The sequence below is a fragment of the Cyanistes caeruleus genome, chromosome 3 (assembly GCF_971803275.1).
Source record: "Cyanistes caeruleus chromosome 3, bCyaCae1.hap1.1, whole genome shotgun sequence".
NCBI classification, from domain to species: Eukaryota; Metazoa; Chordata; class Aves; order Passeriformes; family Paridae; genus Cyanistes; species Cyanistes caeruleus.
Window position 1 is genome coordinate 62,062,350 of NC_141703.1, and position 19,967 is coordinate 62,082,316.

At 38.4% G+C, this 19,967-nt stretch overlaps 1 protein-coding gene across 8 annotated transcripts in view; it reads left to right on the top strand.

Annotated features, from left to right (window-relative positions):
• FNDC3A (fibronectin type III domain containing 3A) overlaps positions 1-19,967 on the top strand; it is a 113,450-nt gene that overhangs the window by 508 nt on the left and 92,975 nt on the right. For 6 of the 8 annotated variants that reach the window (XM_086881305.1, XM_086881307.1, XM_086881313.1 and 3 more), the window contains exon 2: positions 18,056-18,184. In XM_086881305.1, the coding sequence (XP_086737431.1) occupies positions 18,083-18,184 (102 nt within the window). In that variant the 5' untranslated portion in view covers positions 18,056-18,082. Of the gene's footprint in view, positions 1-11,040; positions 11,151-18,055; positions 18,185-19,967 lie in introns of all 8 variants that reach the window. The other 2 variants (XM_086881306.1, XM_086881309.1) reach the window with 1 other exon arrangement.

The following is a 19,967-nucleotide window of genomic DNA, read 5'->3' on the forward strand; positions in this document are numbered from 1 at the left end:
GGAGCCGCGCGAAAGAAACTTTCTGTCTGCCTCCCCTCCGTCGCTCGGAGGTGCCGCTGCCGGCCGGGGCGCGGGGATCCGCCCGCTGTCAGCCTCTGCCGGGCTGCGGCGCGGCGGCCGCGGGAGGAGGCGGTGGTTGAGCCGGAGAAAGAAGCAGATGCGGAGCGCGACCAGAACAGCTGAGCCGGCTCTGACAGGCGGGGAGGAGAAGGCAGTGGTGGTGTTCGACACCTCTTTCTCGTTGTTGTTGTTGTTATTGTTGTTGCTCTCCGCGAAGCCGTAAAGGTTCCCTCATAACGCCCAGCTAAGGGGATTGAGCTTCTCTGTGTAGGTAAAACAGTCTTCCTGAAACACACGGTAATCATCTTGCCGACTCCTAGCAGAGGCATGATTCTTTCAGCCAGATTTACTCCCGATTCCCCCCTCCCTGAGTATCGCCCAACCTAAACAGAAACTTTTCATTGCTTCCAAGCAACTTAGAAAGTGAAACCAACTAAAAGCAAAAATGAAACTTTTCAGCTGATTTTTATTGTTGCGAAGTAAAGAAAATAAGCAGCAGAAACAAGAGAAAATACATTTGGTAGGAGAAAATGTTATAAATGGCATCTGAAGATGTGTTAGTCATTTGTTTAACCCTGCCAAAGGCAGTTTATTAGCCACCTTGCATGTCAAGCGTTATTCTAGAACATTTTGCGTTATGAAGTAATTTCTGTGAAATGTTCCTTGCTTTTAGAATTTAAGTCTGCATTTGATCAAATGCATACCTGATTAGAAATGCCTTAAATTTTTAAGGAGACTTAAAATCTCTAAATTTTTTGCTGCTGAGTACTTGGCAGCTTCTGTCTTAGAAGCTGTAGTACCCAGTCCTGCTAGGCTTTCTGCATAAAAGAAGCTATTTTGTTGTTATGGCAATGGGAAACTTTCTGCTTTATACAGCGTAGAAATTTAACTGATGTGAATCTGCATCCGTAGATGTGTTTATTTTCTGTGTTGTGAAATAGTATGAGTCACAGCAAATCAGTGGTCCTTAAAATTCAGAGAGGATGATCAGTTACATTTTTTTTCTGCCTCTTTTTTGTTTTTTAAAGAAATGGTCTCAAATAATTATGAAATTCATTCACATGATGAATGGGGAAGTAGCCAGGTGTCCAGTAGGGAGAAAGCTGTACACACATGTGAAAGTCAGAAGTAGCTGAGTATCTCCAGCACTCAGTGTTGGCAAATTGGATAGAGTTCTTGACAGCTGGTGTTTCTACTAAGCATGAGGGAGTAGGAAGGGTTCTGGTCAATTTTGAAAGCATGGCATGTAGTCTAGATTCACTTTGTGTACACAAGTCATCTTGAAACACATATATTGAATCTGCAAGTTGTTTGTGCAAACTACACCAGAATGATTTTTCTGGTGACTCTGGGGGAGGAAACTGATGTGCTGTATCAGTTCCACAGCCAATTTTCACATCTGATTTTTAGCAGATGAAGCCCTGATTAAGAGAGAGATCCTTGTCCTCAGAAAGGCCAGGACTCAGTGATCTGTTGCTTAGATCACTTGGTCAGGGGGTGAGCAATCGGCTTTGAGCAAAGTCACAGGCTGACTACTGTAGATGATAATATTAAAACAGAATTAGGTGTCTCAGGGGTTTCTTTCAGGTCAAATGGAGCTCTTCTGAGGCTTTTTGCTGTATGACAAGCTCAAGATATATGAGTTACATTAAAGCATTAAAGTTACCTGATTTCAGTTCATTAACGGCATTTCTACCTTTTTCAAGTTGGAATTTCTACTAGTTTGTGAACTTAAAACTCAAAAGCTTTAGATTTTTATGGGCAGTGATGTAATGGAGCTGCAGAAACTCGAATTATGATTTGGACAAATAACTCATTTGCTTTGGGCTGTGGGTTCTGTGGATCTTGGGATGCTTTTCTTTGTTAACCTTTGCCTTGTGGCCATTTAATTTTACTTGTATTTGGACCTCCATTGGCTAGCTCACTGTTATGCTGATGATAATTTTGGCTGAAGATCTCAAAGAGATCCTTTAGAATTGTTATTGCAGCTTTAACTGCTTAACTGAATATGTGTCTGCAGTGTTCTATCTTAGGACTTGACAAAAACTCTTAAAGCCTGACTTCAGGAAAGGTTCAATTTTTCATCCTTGTCAGTACTTTCCTATAGATGGTTCTAACATCTAAATGCTTTTAGACGATGCCACAATTTCCCTTGCTGGCAGGTCGCTTCTGCAATAGTGTATGCTGTTGTACATGTGTTGGTCTCTAGAAATACTGAACTCTGGGAAGGTGTTAATGTGCTGGTGTTCGGATTGTCTATTGATGCTTCTGTCAGTAGCAAATCCTATAACCCAGCCCCATCCTACTTTTTGGGTTGAACTGGCAAACATGCGGTCTTGTTCATTCTCAGACATCAGGTATCAGAGAAGACAGTTTTTGTGAGGATGCAGGCCTACTTCCTAGACAGTGTTGTCAGAATCCATTGATGTTCCTTGTCAGTGCCTTCTGGAACCTCAGGAATTTGTATCTTCCTATAGCAACTTTGTATCTTTTTTTGACCTCCAGTGTCTAATTGTTGTGGGATTTCTAGTTCAATTTCTGCAAAAATGTCTACAGATAATGTCATGTTCCATCAGTGCATTTCTGTTATCTAGAATATGAATTGGATTCTCTCTGTTATAGGTGTCAATAACACTTCTTTATTTTATCATTGATTTCTTTAAGACTGTTGGCTTGGGGAAATTCCCAGGCAATTTGTAGTAAATTTCTACTTCACTGCAATTTAGAGTGCATGAGTTGAATTGAGAGCTGATGTTTTTCCTGTAGGACCAGATCTCAGTAAAAATGGATTTGACTTGGACTGTCAAGTCTTTAGTTTAACTAAAAGATACTGTCTGTATCTCAGGAAAGCGATAATAGTTTGGAATGAGTACACTGCAGCTTTTTCTGTTCAGCAAACATGAGCAATGTTTATTTTGCTCATGGGGCCAGTGTTTCCTGAGCTACAGAAATGACTGTTTTTTTGCTTGTTCTTCACCATATACAGTAAACTTTGAGCTTCCTTAGTGCTGATGTTCACCTGATGTCAATAGAAAAACACTATCAGCCTTTTCCTTAATCTTGGCTATTCATGAAGTGTAATGGTTGTGTTTATGTCCAGTAGTATTTCAGATTGTCATCCTCAGGTCTGTATTTTGTAGGGCTGATGAGGTAGCAGGATGTTTAGGAAATGTCTGTAACACTTAATACTATTACATGTTTCTTACAGATTGTCATCTTTAATTGTTCCAATTAATTTACATTTGGTTTCAGATGGAACAAATATTTGGAGGTAATTTTGTTTGCCCCCCAGAAATCTGGTCCTATTCCAGCTGCTGACACACCCTTGAGCCTGTAACCACTGAAAATCTGCAGACTTTTTGCTAACTTGTCATAGATGACTATAATGAAATGTAAATTAAAATAGCATTTCCAATGCTCTTTTGTCAATAATGAAATAGAATTTTTAGCTGTTCCTTTCATGGTGGACTCTTGATGTACTCACTTTTTAGGTTATGCACCTTTTCTTGGTTGTATTGATAATCTGTTTTGGTTACAGCACATGCTGCAAAAACTGTTGGTCTTCACTTTGATGGCACAGTTGTGTAGAGGACTGTGTTATTACTCTTCTTGGATGTACTGATTTTGAAAGCTTTTGTATTCAGAACTGCAGTATCTCAGGAATGGAATATCCTTTTATTTTCTAAATACTTTATTGAAACTTTAGCACCGTGCTCATCAGTGATGTCTTCACAGCACATTTCAAACTGAGTTAGACTGGACATACTTAGCCCTCTTTGTTCATGGCTTCAATAAATTTTCACTGTTTATGTCTAGGCAAGCACATTTGTTTACCTCAGTCTCACCAGACCTACCAATATATCTACCAGTTCTTTTAACAGAATTAATATTTTTGTCTCCCTTTAAGTTTTTATTTTTTTCAGGATATGTGGACCTTCTGGTCATGCTGTTCTGTAGTCAGAACATCATTTAGGTTAACACTGGTATCCTCTCTTTCAGTTTAGTACATTGAGCATCAAACACCACCCAACAGAAGCTCACTGAAGTTAAACAGGAGCACTGAACACATCTATGGTGTACCTCCCCACAATATTGCTGCCAGAGTTGTTCCAAAGCATTTAGGACAGATGAAAAGATAACTCTGCAAAATTCTGCATTTATAGACAGTAGAAAATACTGTATCTTATTATATATTTAATTACTTGGGACATAACAAGTTGTCAAAAATTAAATTCTCTACAAGTTTGCAATCCCAGCTTGACCTGTAGAGGTAATTTTTATTAGCCATTAATAAGAGGAGAACAGCACTTTCTAAGATGTAATAAATGTCTTCAACAAGGTCCAAAAGGATTTATCCTGTGACAGGTATGGATAGGTAGTAACTTTATTCTGTAACTGGAAGTGAAAAGGAATATGCTGGGCACAAATGTTAGCTTTACCTTCTGCATAACAGTTCTTTTTGAATCTGCTTTGGTGTTTTGTGGTTTTTTTTGGTTTTTTTTGTTCTTTGGTAGAATTTTAATCTGTGAAGCTCAGTTCTTGCTTGCTTTTGATTTTGAACAACTTGAAGTGAAAATGAATGTGACAAACCTTGAGCTTTACTGTTACTGGCAGTAAAAAGTAAAAAAACTTTGTAGTTCACAAGTGCAAATACTCCCTTTTAAATGGGGCTGAGTTTCCCCAGTGTATAGACCAAATATCAGTGGTATAGAGGATCCTACAAGTGTAGGCTGCTGCCCAGCTGTTATCTCATTTCCCCTCACTGACACAGAGTACTCCATACCAGGTCTTACTCCTTTGATTATAAAATAAATCCTTCTTCTCTAACTTGCAGTTTTTAGACTGCAAGGTTTTGGTTTTTGTTGTTTGTTGTCCTTTTAACTGGAAGAACTGTATCTACTAGATAACTTCACAGAGGGAAATGGATACAACAGAATAGCAAGCGGAGTAATTTTACTCTGTGGCAGAAGAACACATTTTAGGTAAGGATAGCAAATCAAGTAGTAATGATCTGCAAAAAGTGTGCAGGTAGCTGAAAACTAATCTGTAAGCAGAAACTGAATGGATAAGAAGGTTCAGCACAAACTTTTGTGACTTGCAATGTCTTGGCAATGAGAGAGAGCTGTGACTATAACTATGCAGTAGTATTTCACAATACATATTGATGGACTGTTAGGGGACTTTCTGAATAAATGTCATGAAACACAGGACTTACTATGCCTTTTCAAATCCTGTAGAGTCTATTAAAAATTTAAATGGGGAGGATGACACTAAAAGACAAGTATTATCCATTTAGTCTAGTATGAAAGTGGATTGAAGATGTTGAAATGAAGTAGTAAGAAGTTAGGACTCAAAGAAGCTATGGAAGTCAGCAGTTACTGTTGGCAATGATTAGTCTTAGATGCAGCTGAAATGTCTTTTGTTTTAATTTTCTCAGGCTTGCTAATAACTTGACTGCCCCCATTTAAAAATATTAGTTTATATGCACATTCCACTCAGTGCTGGCATTTCAATGGTGAGGATAAGTTACCATAAATCAAGTAATAGATCTTAAAAGTACCCCAGTACATTTAAGTATGTACATCATGGCAACATAGCTCGAAACAAATCAGTTTCTGATTTTGTGACTCTTGTTGTTAACAAATTGATAACTGTTCAGTGTTGCAACTTCATATGTAAAAGAGGAATCTAAGAGCAGCTTTGTCCTCCTGACTTGATTGGACAATCAAACTAGTTGGTCCCATGGTGTTTTGATTAACAAAAACTTTTCTAGGAGGATGGTGTGGAACTTGGGAGAAGGGATTGCTAATATCATCTGAGAAACCTGCTCTTGTTTTGCTCGTCTTCCCCTTCAGTAGTTGCAGACACTCCTCCACTGGAGAACTCTTGAATGAATAGCACATTCAGACATTCATGAGTTGCATTCAGGTGGAGATGCTGATTGACTGTTCTGGTTGTTTTTGGTTTCAGGTTTTTTTTCTATGGGATACAAGTAACTGCTTCAGTGCCACTGTGACTGAGTTTAATATTAGGAAAGTGAAGCACCTAGCAGGGTGCTCTTGACCTTTTTAACTATCATGGTCTGTAGCTTCATGAACGTGATGCATTTACACTGGCAGAAACAGTTCCTCTTGACGCACTTCCTCTGTTTATTCCTACATTTAGTATTCATTTGTGTATTTGCACATTTTTGTGTAGAGTCAATCAGGAAACTTCTGTGTTAAAACAGACCAATTCTTATATGATTAATTTTAAACTGCCTCTGACTTACAGTTTAATTCACTTTGTTGACAGTTGCTTGCAGTGGTGCAAGTGGGATCTACTAGAATGATTTAGCAGAACTGACTTAGAGGAAGTTTAAATTCTTGATAATAGAATGCCCTTCAAATGTGTTTGTTAGGCCTCAAAAGACCTTCTTTTTTGGTGAATTTTTACTCTTGGGAAGTAGTTTTCAAACGCCTGTCTTGATTTGTCTTATTCCTTATGGAAGCAGAGATCTACAGCTTTTCCAAAAGAATCAGTGGAGAGAAATTTTAAAGTCTCTTAGACTTGTGGCCTCATTGATCCTATGTCACCATTTGGATAGCGCAGTTTTCATTTTTCAGAATGAGCAGGAAAAAGCCGTTTCATAAGAGTTCTTTAATAGCTGCTCATTCTGCTTGAGTCATGCACTCTTTGTAGCTCCAATACCAGCAGCTGTATCTGCAATAAATTTATCTCACTGTCCAGTTGCAGGCATTAATAAAAATATATCCATATTTTTAGTTTGCCTTCAAGGTACCATATGAAAAATTATTTTGGAAATTTCTTGTTGCTACTCACAGCCTCTGAGAAAAGGGAGTCAATGACAAATGAGGAAGTAGCTTGATTCTTGGCATTGAATTTGCTTGTTTTCTCAGAAACTAAGCATGTTATTAAACAGAAATGAAGTCAATAGTAACAGTTAAGTGGGAAAGGCCAAGTTGGTTTTGAAGCCATGTGATTTTCAGAAAACAAACTGAAGGAAATCCAGTCCTGGCAGAAGCTTAGAAGAATCTAATTTTGCTGATATAAAAGTAAAACTATGAGGGTTTAAGGAAATTCTTGAGATTTAAAAGAGTGTAAAAACAAAATAGTTTAGATCACTGTAGCACAAATAAAGTGGAATTGCATTGCAGATCTTTTACAAGTGGTGCAAAAAATACAATGTGCAGTTCATTGTACTCATTTATTTTTGAGGATGATTCCCATGAGTATCTAAATGTAAAAGGTTCTCCAAAACAAAGGAGGTCACAGTATTCCACCCTGTGTGTGCGTCAGTGCTTTGGATTAATGTACCTGCTAAAGACTAGGTAGAGGTTTGCACCTAGCTGCTGACACTTTGCTCTTTGATTGTAAAATACACACTATCAAATTATTCCAAATAAAATTAGCAGATTAATTCCAATTTGTGTTGTTAGGTTTGTACTTACCCCTTGCTAAAAGCTTAGACTTCTTTGAAGGTATAAGAGGGACAGGCAAATAGGGGGGAAGTACTGAATTATTTATAGGCAACAGCTCCAAGTTGCATGTACTTCATCCAGATAAGGATTGTAAATTTTTTTTTTAATAATATAGTAATAACAACATTTAAAACCAGAATGTGGTGTTTTGAAGTAGTTTTGATTACACTGGTCTTGCTGTGTACAGTCAAGCGTTCAGCACTTCTGCTGGGCAAGCTGAGCTAGTAAGTGTCCATGAACATATTGTGCCTTTATGGATGACTGGTTTATAACTGTCTAGTTTTTCCTCTATGTAGTCTTCACCTTCAAAAGTTTAGTTTCCTACATCAGCTACTATTAAAAACTTAGCCTCTTTGGCTCAGATTCAAAAACTGTTGGCTCATAAATACAAATGCATTAAACTTGAACAGCTGGGGTATTTTCAATTATCTACTACGCATTCTTATATAGGTTATAGTACCCATGGCATGAATGCATGAACTGCATTTGAAACTGCTCCTAAATCATTGCTGTTTACAGTCTGGAGTATGAAGGTAACCTGAAATAAGTATTAATTTACTATAGCACACTAAACCCTACAATGCTAAGGTTTGCTGTTGTGGGATTGGCAATTCTTGCTCCAAGTAGATCAGGAGGTGACTGTTGGGCACGAGTCAGATCCGGTAACTGTTTGGCTGTTGACATGAAACTTGCACTTGCTCAGCAGTCAGTGCTTCCTTCATAAGAGTACTGCATTAATTTTATACCTTTTAATGTTCACCTTCCAGTGGTAAAATAGTATGAGCAGAGTTGTGGATCATGTTTCTCAGACCTGGAGAATTATGTTGAATGAGTGTCTGTGACAACAGTTGAAGTATTTCCATATTGATGGTAGATGTTGTCGATTCTTTTTTTTTTTTTTTATAGGAACATCCAGTGCTTATTAAAACCTCTAGTGTATCTTCACTCTTAAGTGACTGTCAGACTTCGTTGATTTACTTTATGAAATGATACTATTTTTATCATTTTCCTGTATTGCCTATCTGAGACTTTAGTATTATGACCAGCACTGAAGGGAATAGCCATTTCATTTTCACTGTACTTAAAAGGAGATTGACAAATTAGTGAAAGAGAAATGTTCCCCAGAACACTCTTCCTCTAACAAAAAATAGTCCTTATCTGTTCTGTTGGAAAGTATTTCATCAAATGTCCCAGGAAAACATTTCTAAAACAGAAAAAGTACTTTATGAGGAACAGTTTATATTTTAAATAAATAACATATTAATTGAAAAAATTAGTTCAGAACTGAGAAAGGAAAGCAAGTGTACTGTAATTGCCACATCTGAAACTCTTTGACTGGAAAATGTGGTAAATGTACAGGGAGGGAGAGAAATTAAAATCCTTCTGCTCAGTTCTGATTCTTGAAAACAAATACAAAACTCTTCAGCATGCTTCATAACTTTAATAGCTCAGCTACACCTTATGGATCTCTGGGTAATTATATTCTAATACATTTCTACACCAGCTGCATCACTCTATCTGAGCTTTTTCCAGTAGTGCATTAAGTGATATTACTAACATCTGTTGTATATTCTTTGTTCTTTCCTCTTCACTCTAGGGCTGCATTGGAATAGTCTAGAATTTTTGCTCATTTTAGCATATTTGTACATCTTGGGCACTTCTATTTGTCCACTCTTTTCACATAAATTCTTAGAAAATTTTTACAAGTCTGACGTCAGGCAAGGAAGTACATTTTGAGGGCTGTAGAAAATAAAAAAGAATACATTTATCTCACAGTAGACACTAAAGAACAGACATTGGTGAGTATTTACTTAAAAATGTCTCAATCACAGGTAAAGTTTAAATAGTAGCTTACATCTTTTTGAAGAGTCAGATGTGAGGCTCTCATATATATAAAATAGGGCTTTTTTGCTTCAGCTGTTTGAAAGGTATTTGTTTTTCAGGTGTATCTGCTGTCTCCATATTGGAGAAGGCAGAATAAGAGCATTTAATACATTACTACTGGGTGATGGTTTTACAGTCTTTTAGGTTCTGTAAATTCATTTCTTGGTCTTTGCCAAAACCCAAGTGTTGTCTCCTGTTCAGAGAAGCTTTTATTTCTTGCTGGAAGTTTTCTGGGCTGGAGGATGGGCCTTGCCTGTGGTTCCTGGGGAAGTGTAGCTGCATGAAGACCCAGGTGAAGAAGGAATGCACACCTACTCTGCAGTGCTGAACCTACTGGGAAAACATAGCTTATGGCAACCTGGAATTGGCAGCTGTAATATGGTACTGCTTGGAGCATGTATGAAACTGCAGTACTTACAAAGAAATAATGAAAAAGCCCATAGGTTTGTTACTTCTTGTGTAAGAGCAACATGCAGTTTGGAAACATTTAGTATTGATTTCATTAAACCAGTTTCTTACACTGCACACTTCTGTGTTAGGTTCTTTTGTCTTGTCCCTGCTTAAACTTCTGTCCTTGTGTGGTGTAGAATTCACAGCTCTTCTGAACAGCTCGCTGGAATGATAAAAGTTTGTGTATGTTGTTCACTAGATTTGACAGAATTAGGATGTGAAAGAGTATTAAGTTGCTGTAAGCATTGTGATGATACGTAGGTAGAGGAGCAGTACTCTGTAAGTCATAAAAACTGAGGAAAAAAAACAGCAATCCAAGTTTCTCCTTCAGTGGGCTTCAGCAATACCACTGTGGAGTATGGCCTTATAAGTCCTCTAGTTGTAAATAAACCAAATAATTATATTTTGTATCAAATTTGATAACTAGAAGCAGTGAATCTCTAGGAAAAGAGTGGTCCATATGTTTTTCTTGTACGCAGCACTAGCTGTGTTACTAGATTTCACTACATTTATCATAGTAGTGCCTACATCCCACCTGAACTGGAAAGCCTGTTTGTGTAGGATGTTCATGTGAAAGTGTAGCTTTTTAATTTGTAATTATCCTCTAATGCAGCCTTCCTATTTTAGGAGAAAGGCCAGATTATAAAGCAGTTCTGTTATGGGCAGAGTTATTGGTATGTCTTCCAAAGTCTGAGCCTTAGATGTCCAAGTTTGAGTTTTGATTAGCATTGTCACTGTTGCTTTGAAATTTGAATTGAGAATCTGACAGCTTTTAAGAGCTTGGAGGCAAGCAGTCATCTTCTCTCTGGTTTCTGATCTAATGTAAACTATTCAACTTTGGCATTATATGTTGTATTTTGTTTGACTAATGTTCTGGAATTCATAGGAGAATTCTGCTTGACAGAGTCTTTGGAGATTGCCTTCTTCAGCCCTTTGGTAGGACCTTGCATGGTCAGGTTTTGATTTTCAACAGCACTGGTCTCCAAATTTTTTGGTCATGTACCCCATAAGTAAAGAATGTTTTAAGCATGCACTTCCCATATATGTAATCTTTTTAATTATATGCATATGCTGTTCTATTGATATATGTATACTATAAAGCACATGAAAAAAAAAAAAAGGAAAGTAAGATGGAGATGAAAACCAGTATTTAAATTTTTTTCAGTGAAAAAAATATTTTCTTCTCACATGCCAAGAGTTTGACTTGTGCTGGAGCCTGTGTTGACCCCTTTTGGAGACTACAGGATTAAGAATTTTGCAGCCTCTCAGGGCAAGGTATGTCAGTGCTACACCACTCTCATTTTCAAGATACCCTTGTTTTTATCTTTGTGGGCAGACAGAATTGCCAGTGGTGCAATGCATGCCCATCACAGAATCATAGAATATGCTGAGTTGGAAGAGACTTGTCATGGTCATAGATCCCAACTCCTGGCACTGCTCAGGACACCCCAGGAGTCACACTTTGTGTCTGAAAGCATTGTCCAAACTCTTGTGCTTCTGCAACACACCTTCGGGAAGAGTTTGATTTAAAGCTCTCAACCAGCATCCTTCAGGTAGCAGGTGACCCCTGGCTACTCTAGTGCTCTTAGCTTCTCCTTGTCTTCCATGGGCCTAAGCCTAGGAAGTCTTTGTGGCATCTCTCTTATACTGGGAGGAGGAGGAGGTGTCTGAGAAAACTGAACGCAGTATTCCAGATTCCAGCTTATTACCACTGAATAGCAGGGAATAATCGCCTCCCTCAGCCCATTGGCTGTACTTCTCTGCTAATACAGCCTCATACGCCTTCGTTGCTACAGGACACGTGCTGCTGACTCATGTTGTTTTACCTTGGTGATCCAGCTGATATAATGCTGATGTGTTTTTCAGAGACTACCCTTAAGATCAGCTGCTAGTCTCTTGGAGATGGAAATGCTGATCCTTTGCATGTGCAGAGGAAATGCACTGAATGCACTGCCCAGTGATCTCAGCCTTGCAACACCCTTAACCCTTAGTGAACAACTGACACAGTAAAAAGCAGTGTTGTATTGTGCTTTACAACTTGAGGGTAATGCCACAGAAACAGTTAAGGACCAAATCTGAAGGCATTTAAGGATTGAGTTAAATTGTCATTAGAGCTCAGGAAGGCAAACTTGCTTATGGAACTATGGAGTGGAACACAGTTCTTGAGCTTTAACATCATTTAACCTTTTGCCTTGTTAGTGTAATTCATTCCTTAAAGGTTCCTCAGGCATAAGCACTGGAGTCTAAACAAATCACATCCAGTAAATTTAGATACCCTCACTGTTTCAGCTTTGATAGGCTTCAGAAAAGTCTTTCAAGGTATTTTCAAATTCTTATGATAATAGGGAAAATTAATAGCAGTTCAGGTGGGCATAGTGGGCAATAGGTAGGTTACAATGCAAGTCTTGTACAAAGCATTAACCTACACAATTTGGTTGTAAAGTCAAGAAACCCTGTTCTTGCACTGTAGAACAGGTTCAGGGCAGATTCAGTGTAGACTGAGTTTGCAGTCCTGAATTGACTGAATATCTGCTACTATTTCAGTATATTCAGTAGCAAGACTAGAGATGAAATAGTTGTTCATGCAGCAGTTGTTGCTGTGCATGAAACAGTGTAGATTTCTAAATGACTGCATTTAATGCTCCACCAGTAGCAAATTACTTCTCAGTTGCTTCTGTGCTTAGCAACTGAGAATTACCTATTCATCTAATGTGTCCTCTTCCTTGTCTGGTCTCTTTTAATATGTCCATAAGAATAGTGCAGTGAGTAGGCCTTAAAAAAATCCTTTTGTTCATTCCACATTCTATTTTACCCTTTCTGAAGGCTGCTGCATCAAAGTTTTCAATGATGCAGAAAACCTGACAATAGGCTAGTGAATTGTTTGTAGTGGTTCTGCAGGCTGAACCTTACCTGTTGTCCAAATGCAAGTTGTTTTTCTTATACCCTTTTCAATACCTCATTAATGAGTATATCCAGAACTAGATGGAATTGGAGGACAGCTACATCATCCAGAGCAGCTTTATGAGGATTAAGGATGAAATTATGGTATGCACGTACTTTGCTTTCAGTATTTTCAATATGGAATGATGTTCAAGAAGTTGTTTCTAACACTTGGAACAGTTAGCAGCAGTTTTAAGTCAGAAATTGGAGGCAAAGCTTGGGAAGTTATTCCAGCAGAGATGGTAGGTATTTGCAGCCAGAGGCAGGAGAAACATCCTCCATCCATGTTGCTAAGGGAGGTAGACCTGTTGATATAACTGATAAAGCCTTTTGGCAAGCCTGTGTTTGACTGTCCACTTACATTATTCTGTCCTTGTCAGAATCAACACTTCACGGGACTGAGTCCATTATTTTTAGTTTTAGAAACAGGAGCTTTACCTTTATGCATTAACACTTTTTGTTCTAACTTTTTAAGCTATTCATGCCATTTTAGTTGACTGAAATGACTCAGTCTCTTATCACTGTCATGGCTTGTCATTTCCAGACTTCCTTTTGACTTCCTTTTTTTCATTTTTTCTGAGGCAAGTTAAAAACATGTTCTGTAATGAGAAGCCAAGAACTCATACCTTCCCTTCCTATTGGAAACTTACATGGCTCAACAACTCTGTATTTACTGTTAGTATTTAAGGACTGTCCATTCAGGTTTAATCAGTCTGTTCTGTTTTTCTAGTGAAGAGAAATGCTCTCTAATGCAAAGTAAGATTTTAAGCTTCTTTTTCCAGTTCACTTATTACTACCTTTTTCAGCAATATCAGTCACCAGAAGGTTTGTATGAAGCTAATTGGACAAGGTTTTTTCAATCTTAATTGTGTTTTAGTTCTTCACAAATAACTTTGCAGTATTGGCCTCAGATTATTGTTTGCTAGCAGAACTAGGTTGTCCCTTTTACAACACAGTATTGAATGCAAAACTTGTAGTTTTCTTCCAGACCTCTAAGACTTTCTTAGGACCCAAGTTATTTTCAAGTCTTTCAAAGGTAAATATCTTCAAGAGGTCTTGAATGCAAGCTACTGGGATCTGCTGACCTAAAGGCTCTGTGCACATTTGAGATCCTTGCATTGAATGTGATATAATTTATTTCCAAGATATGTTTATTATGTACTTCTGTTTGTCTTGATGCCAACCTTTTGTACATTTTAGCTGACTTCTCTTTCCACACACTCTCTCTTTTCAAATTGGTATCTTTCTTTGTCCTCATAGCAAAAAAAAAAAAAAAAAAAAGCACCTCCAATGGTAACATACCACATCTTACTGTGTGACCAGATTACGTGCACTGACTTGTACGGATTGCTGCCTCCCAACTACTGATGGGGAGAAGGCTTTTGATGAACCTGTAGTATAGACCCACATTGGTGTGGAGTTTAAACCTTTAGTCTTCAGGACTAGTTCAGTGACATTGCAGAGAAATCTAATATTGTATTGTCAAGAAAACATTTATTTTTTTTCCTAGATTGATTACACAGTCTGACAGGTAGCACTTTTATTATTGTTGTAGAGGGTGTCAGGAATAACATTCTACATAGTACCTCCTGTCAGGGTTTATCGATGAGCAGTGTGCTCTGTCTCCAGAATAAATCAAATGCTTGAATCCAAACATGGAATTTAGCTGTGTCCCAGTTAAGGCACTAAAGACTGGGTGCCAAAGGCGGACAACCAACTTAAGCCCTTGGGTGCATACTATGGGAACCTGATTTTCATACAAATCAAATCATTAAACACCTATGCAAGTGAATGGAAAGCTTCCTGGTGGAAGAGGAGTGGAAGAGAACCTGGGGGTGGTGGTCAGCATCAACTGAACATGAGCCAGCAGTGTGCCCAGGTGGCCAAGAAGGCCAATGGCATCCTGGCCTGTGTCAGCAATAGTGTGGCCAACAAGAGCAGGGCAGGGATTGTCCCCCAGCACTGGTGAGGCCACACTACAACCCTGTGTCCAGTTCTTGGTCCCTCACTACAAGGACTTTGAGGTGCTGGAGTGTGTCCAGAGAAGGCAGTGGAGCTGGGAAGGGTCTGGAGCACAAGTCTGATGACAAACAGCTGCTTGATGGAGTTGGGGGTATTTATCCTGGAGAAAAGGAGGTTCACAGTAGACCTTGTCACTCTCTACAACTGCCTGAAAGGAGAGTGTAGCCAGGTAGGGGTTAGTCTCTTCTCCTAGGTAACAAGTGATAGGACAAGAGGAAATACCAAGTTGCACCAGGAGAATTTTTAGGTTGGATAGTAGGAAAAAATTCTTCACCAAAAGGGTTGTTAAGCATTGGCACAAGCTGTCCAAGGAAATGGTGGAGTCACCCTTCCTGAAGGTATTTAAGAGATACGTAGACATGGTGCTTAGGGGCATGATTTAGTGCTGAGACCAGATGTTAGACATGTTCAGAGCTACTCCTGTCTTGGAAGGCCTGAACAGGTTGTAATGACATATGTATTTGAGTCAGTTTAGGTTATGTTTAATTATCACTGGTGTTCAATTTGATAGGCATGTTTTGATTTATGCCTAATAAATGGTGATCACACTGAGTGTATCATAAGTTACGAATTCAGTCAAAAGTGTCTGATAAAGGCAATTAGTGCTTTCTGATACAAGAGACCAGTGATTATCATGATGGCTTGGAAATAATGAGCTCCATTTACCTTAAACATGGGGAAATTCAAACCAGCTTAGGTCATGAGTGTGTTGCATTATTGCTTGGGGGGTTGGAATTACCTTTCTCTCTGTGACAATTTAGATAGTAGCACAAAATATTTGGAGCTGTAAGACCAAGAAATGGTGTGACATCAAGCCTGGTTGTAGCTGTTGTTGGAGGAGGGATGCCTTGATTCTAATCTTGCTTTCAGGCTGTGCAGGCGTGTGCATTCATGACATTAAACAGTCATTGGGTAATATCCTAGGAAGCTTACCATCAAATTTGCTGGCTTGAAAGGTAATCCAAATAACTTTCATCAGCCCTCTGCCCACCTGCAGATGTGGCAGAGACTGACTGTAGACTGAAGTATTTGTTTGTTGATGAGGAAAGCTTTTAAAATAAGGTAGGAATAAAAAACCCTGTCCTTACTGCTTGAGAGACCAATTAGTCTGGCTAAGTAGGTATAAATAGCTTGGCATAGGCATTGATGAATTCTTAAGTAATCACAGATAGGTTTGAGCGTTTTAACCTAGAGAGATTTTTCTTTCTCCCCTATTTAAATCTTTGCACACTATACTGCGTAAGGAAATGAATCACCTAAATAATGTTAGAATGCATTTTTCTTGAAGTTCGTAGTTTTACAGTAGGACAACCATCAGAATGGGAATAGTTGAGCTGTCCTGTATATGTGTAGCGGTACAAGAGGCCTGTAGTGCTTTGTTAATGCGTGAGTCCTCTAGTACTGAGAGCACTGCAATACAGATTTCAACCCACAGAAGAGCTACAGCATCCACCCTAGAGGGGCAAGCAAGTAAAAGCAGTCCATTGGGTGGGATGAAGTTTTAGACAATGCCTCTGAGTAGAAAGCTGTACCAGCTAGACAAATATCTCTAGAGCTTGCTATTGAAGTTAGTGTCATTAAGCTGACTTTATCACTTCTTCCATTTTATCAGGTATTTTTCCATTTGAAGTTAATGCTCTAACTAGTAAATACCTCTGTTTATGAGTAGACGGTATATCAGAACTAGAAGTTTGGAAGTCTTTGTAGGGAGTTTCAGCAGACAGATGATATCAAGGCAAAACTTGTAAAAGCCTGTAGCACTTCTGGCTGTCAGGCTTTGTAACTCTAAAATTGTATTTACTTTTTTTCACCAGGCTACTGTAAGTACTGGCTAAGAGAGGCAGTTCTGCTTTAGAAATACTGTACAAGCTTCTTCTCAGCCTATGTCTATGTTTGATGTAAAGCACTGTTTTCAGAAGCAAAATGTGATTAACTTGTGGGAATTCTGAATGTGCCATTCACCCCTAGTGAATTCTTTCCATCTGTCTTTCTGTTTTGTGAAGAAATATCAGTTTCTCAATTCTTGTTGATCTAATTCTTTTTTCATTTCAAAAGCTAAGTATACTAGGTCGAGCTGGGATTGAGTTAAGACCAGTACAGTAAACCAATGTAATTTACTGATATTTTTTTTAAACAAAATTAAATGCAATTTCAAAAGCAGCTTCTTAGACTTGCAGTACTTATTTCCAGCATGGAAAAATGTTAATCTTCAATGTTTTAGGTCTTAATTCTTCCTTCCAGTCTTCATATATCACTAAGATGCAAAATGTCATCATATATGTTACTTATGACTTGTTAATATAATTGAAAGGAATGCTGGGCTGAATCCTGCGTTCTGTATCGTTGTTATGTGATACTCCTCAGAGTTAAAGTGCATCACTGCTTTATAGGCCTCTTGCCTCTGTGGCTTTTTTTCTTGTTACTAAGTTTCTTGTAACTTTACAATGTGTGCTAGTGAGGACTTTTTTGTAATATGGTTATGAGGATTACAATTATGCGTGGGCATTATCTCTTCCTTTCCTCCTCAAGTTTTAGCTGCTGAATAAAGGGACCCTGGTTATCAAAGGGACATAGCTTTATTTCTGTGTCTAATAAATTTTAAAATGATGAACTGTCAGATTGTGCAGAAGATTTTTTTATTATTATTCATTTATTTGTTCCTCACTAGAACATTTCCTAGTAACGAGTTGTTCCTAAAGTAAATATTTATCCCTTATAATAATAGGAAAAGTGGGTTGATTATTAAAAGAGAAAAAGAAGTAAGTGGCCCTGTTAGTATATCTTGGTTTTTTACCATTTTCACATAAATAAGAGCACTATGTATGTAGGTTCTAAAGCAACTGCTTTATTCTGTTCTTTCTTTTTTCCTCAGTAGGCATTTTTTCAGCGGTGCCAGTCAGATGAAACCTTGGTTTGTTACAAAGTTAAAAGATTCAGGTTTGCTAGCTCCAGGGCAGTGATCTGTCTTCTTCTGAGGTTCAGCCGCTAGAGGGGGTGTAAACCACCCTCTCTATATAAGTAAGGCTTGTACTAGCTGACAAAAACACACCTTCAGGCTTGTGTGATTGCTGGTTGTTGTGGAAACATACTTTCTTACGGTGTCTAATTTCATAATCTTCTTTCGTTGTTGTTGTTATTTCTAAAGTGAGGCAGGTTTTAAGATTAATTATTCAGAAATATCTATATAGTTTAACCATCTGAGTAACTTTTCTTTGCAGGTGATCTTGTGAATTAGTGTACCATCAATGATGGCAGAACATCCACCGTTACTGGATACCACTTCAATTATAAGTAGTGAAATCCCTCTTCTGACTTCCCCTATTGTTAGTGGGGATGGAGCACAACAGGTAAGGAAACTTAAGTATATTTTTTTCCTTCCAACACATCACTGACATTCAAAGATAGTAATCTGACTGACATTGTAGAAGATAGTAATCCTTCATCTGGAATGTATTTGTTTAGCTTTAGGCATCTAACGTGTGTTAGAGATTGAGGTAAAAGCAGAACTGGTGCAGAGATGAGATGAGATTTGTAAGAAGTATGAAAACCTGTGTTGTGGAAGAACTTCTTCATGGAAAAATGAGACCAAATAGCTGCCAAGTTGTGTCTTAGTTTGGAAGTTATATATCTATATTACTGCATGAACTTATTAAGGAAAAAAAAAAACCTTTTCCTATGGTAGAACATAGTAGCTGAGGCACAGTATGTGCTAATAACTACAATCTCCAGACTGATACTTGCTTACAATTGGATAGCTTGAGTGGTGGGACTTGGTTTTGCATGTTAGTGCCTTCTAACTTCTTGAACTTGTATTTCTCGGTGGCAGTGCAACCATCTAGTGCATCAGCTTCCCCGCTCAGATTTGTGTCACTTGTTCATGATGTGCTTTGCCCCATCATCCAGATCTTTAAGGAAGATTGTAGTCCATGTCTGTCCTAGTGTCAGCCATTGCAGTAGGTGGCCAGTGGATGGCTGCCTGCTAGACTTTGCACTGCTGATCACGACATTTCAAGACTGGAATTCGGTCCAGTTTTCAGTCTGCCTTGGTGCCTATGCTCTGTGTGTGCTTCATCAGTTTCTGTGTTATTCAAGAGTGTCAAAAGCTTTGCTGAAGCCATGATAAACATTAGCTATGCTTTCCCCTCATTCACCGAGCTGGAAACCTCACTGTAGAAGGCCATCCAGGTTCGTGTGGTATGATTTACCTGTTGTGAATCCATAGTGACTATCCCAAATCACCTTTTTGTCTTTAATGCATTTGAAAATGGCTTCTAGGAATCTATGTTCACTCTTCTTCCCAGAGCTAAAGATCTTCTAACACCCTGGATCCTCCTCCTTGCCCTTTTTTGAAGATTGCACTGACATTTGCTTTCTTCTAGTCCTTGGGAACTTCCCCTGTTCACCATGACCTTTCAAACATAGTTGAGACTGAGCTACTTGCTCTGCCCTCCATAAAAGTAAGACTGTCAGGCTGTACTGTCAAGCTTACACTGTAATCATGCAAGATTTTGAGTCATATGTGAGTTTAAATGTTCTTTTGGATATACATTTTTTTAAAAATGTCTCTTTCTCCTGCCAAGTAAGATTAAAACTGGAAAACAAACAAAGTATTTGTTCAAAGAAATGAATTATTGGGCATTTGTGTTAATCTTCTGATGGAAAAAACAACATATATGCGGGTGTTGTCCTTTTTCATTTAAAACAAAAGGCAGCTCATTACGACTTCTGTCTAAAGTGGGACTGGTAGTAATCACGTGTATTTTGCCATTGGGCATTGGTCATCAATAAGGAAAGGAAAGTAATTTTCTTTTCTTTCCCCATTTCATGACAACTGGCAGTTATACACCACAATGTTGTCTCCTGTTCCATGTTTCACAATGTTGAATGAAAGTTGTGACTTTCATTCTTTGTCCTTCCTTCACATCTGATACAAAATTCATGAAGAGTCAGCAAGTGCATTTGTTCAGTGGTGAGAAACTTCAATGGAAACCATTTTTGCATCTAATGATAAGAGCCATCAGTAGGTAGAAAATAATTTGTATATCTGAAATATGGGAAGTCTAGAATTGCAGGGACTGTGTTCTCTGTCAAGGTTGCCCAGTTAAGACTTAGGCTGCAGAAAGGTCAGGC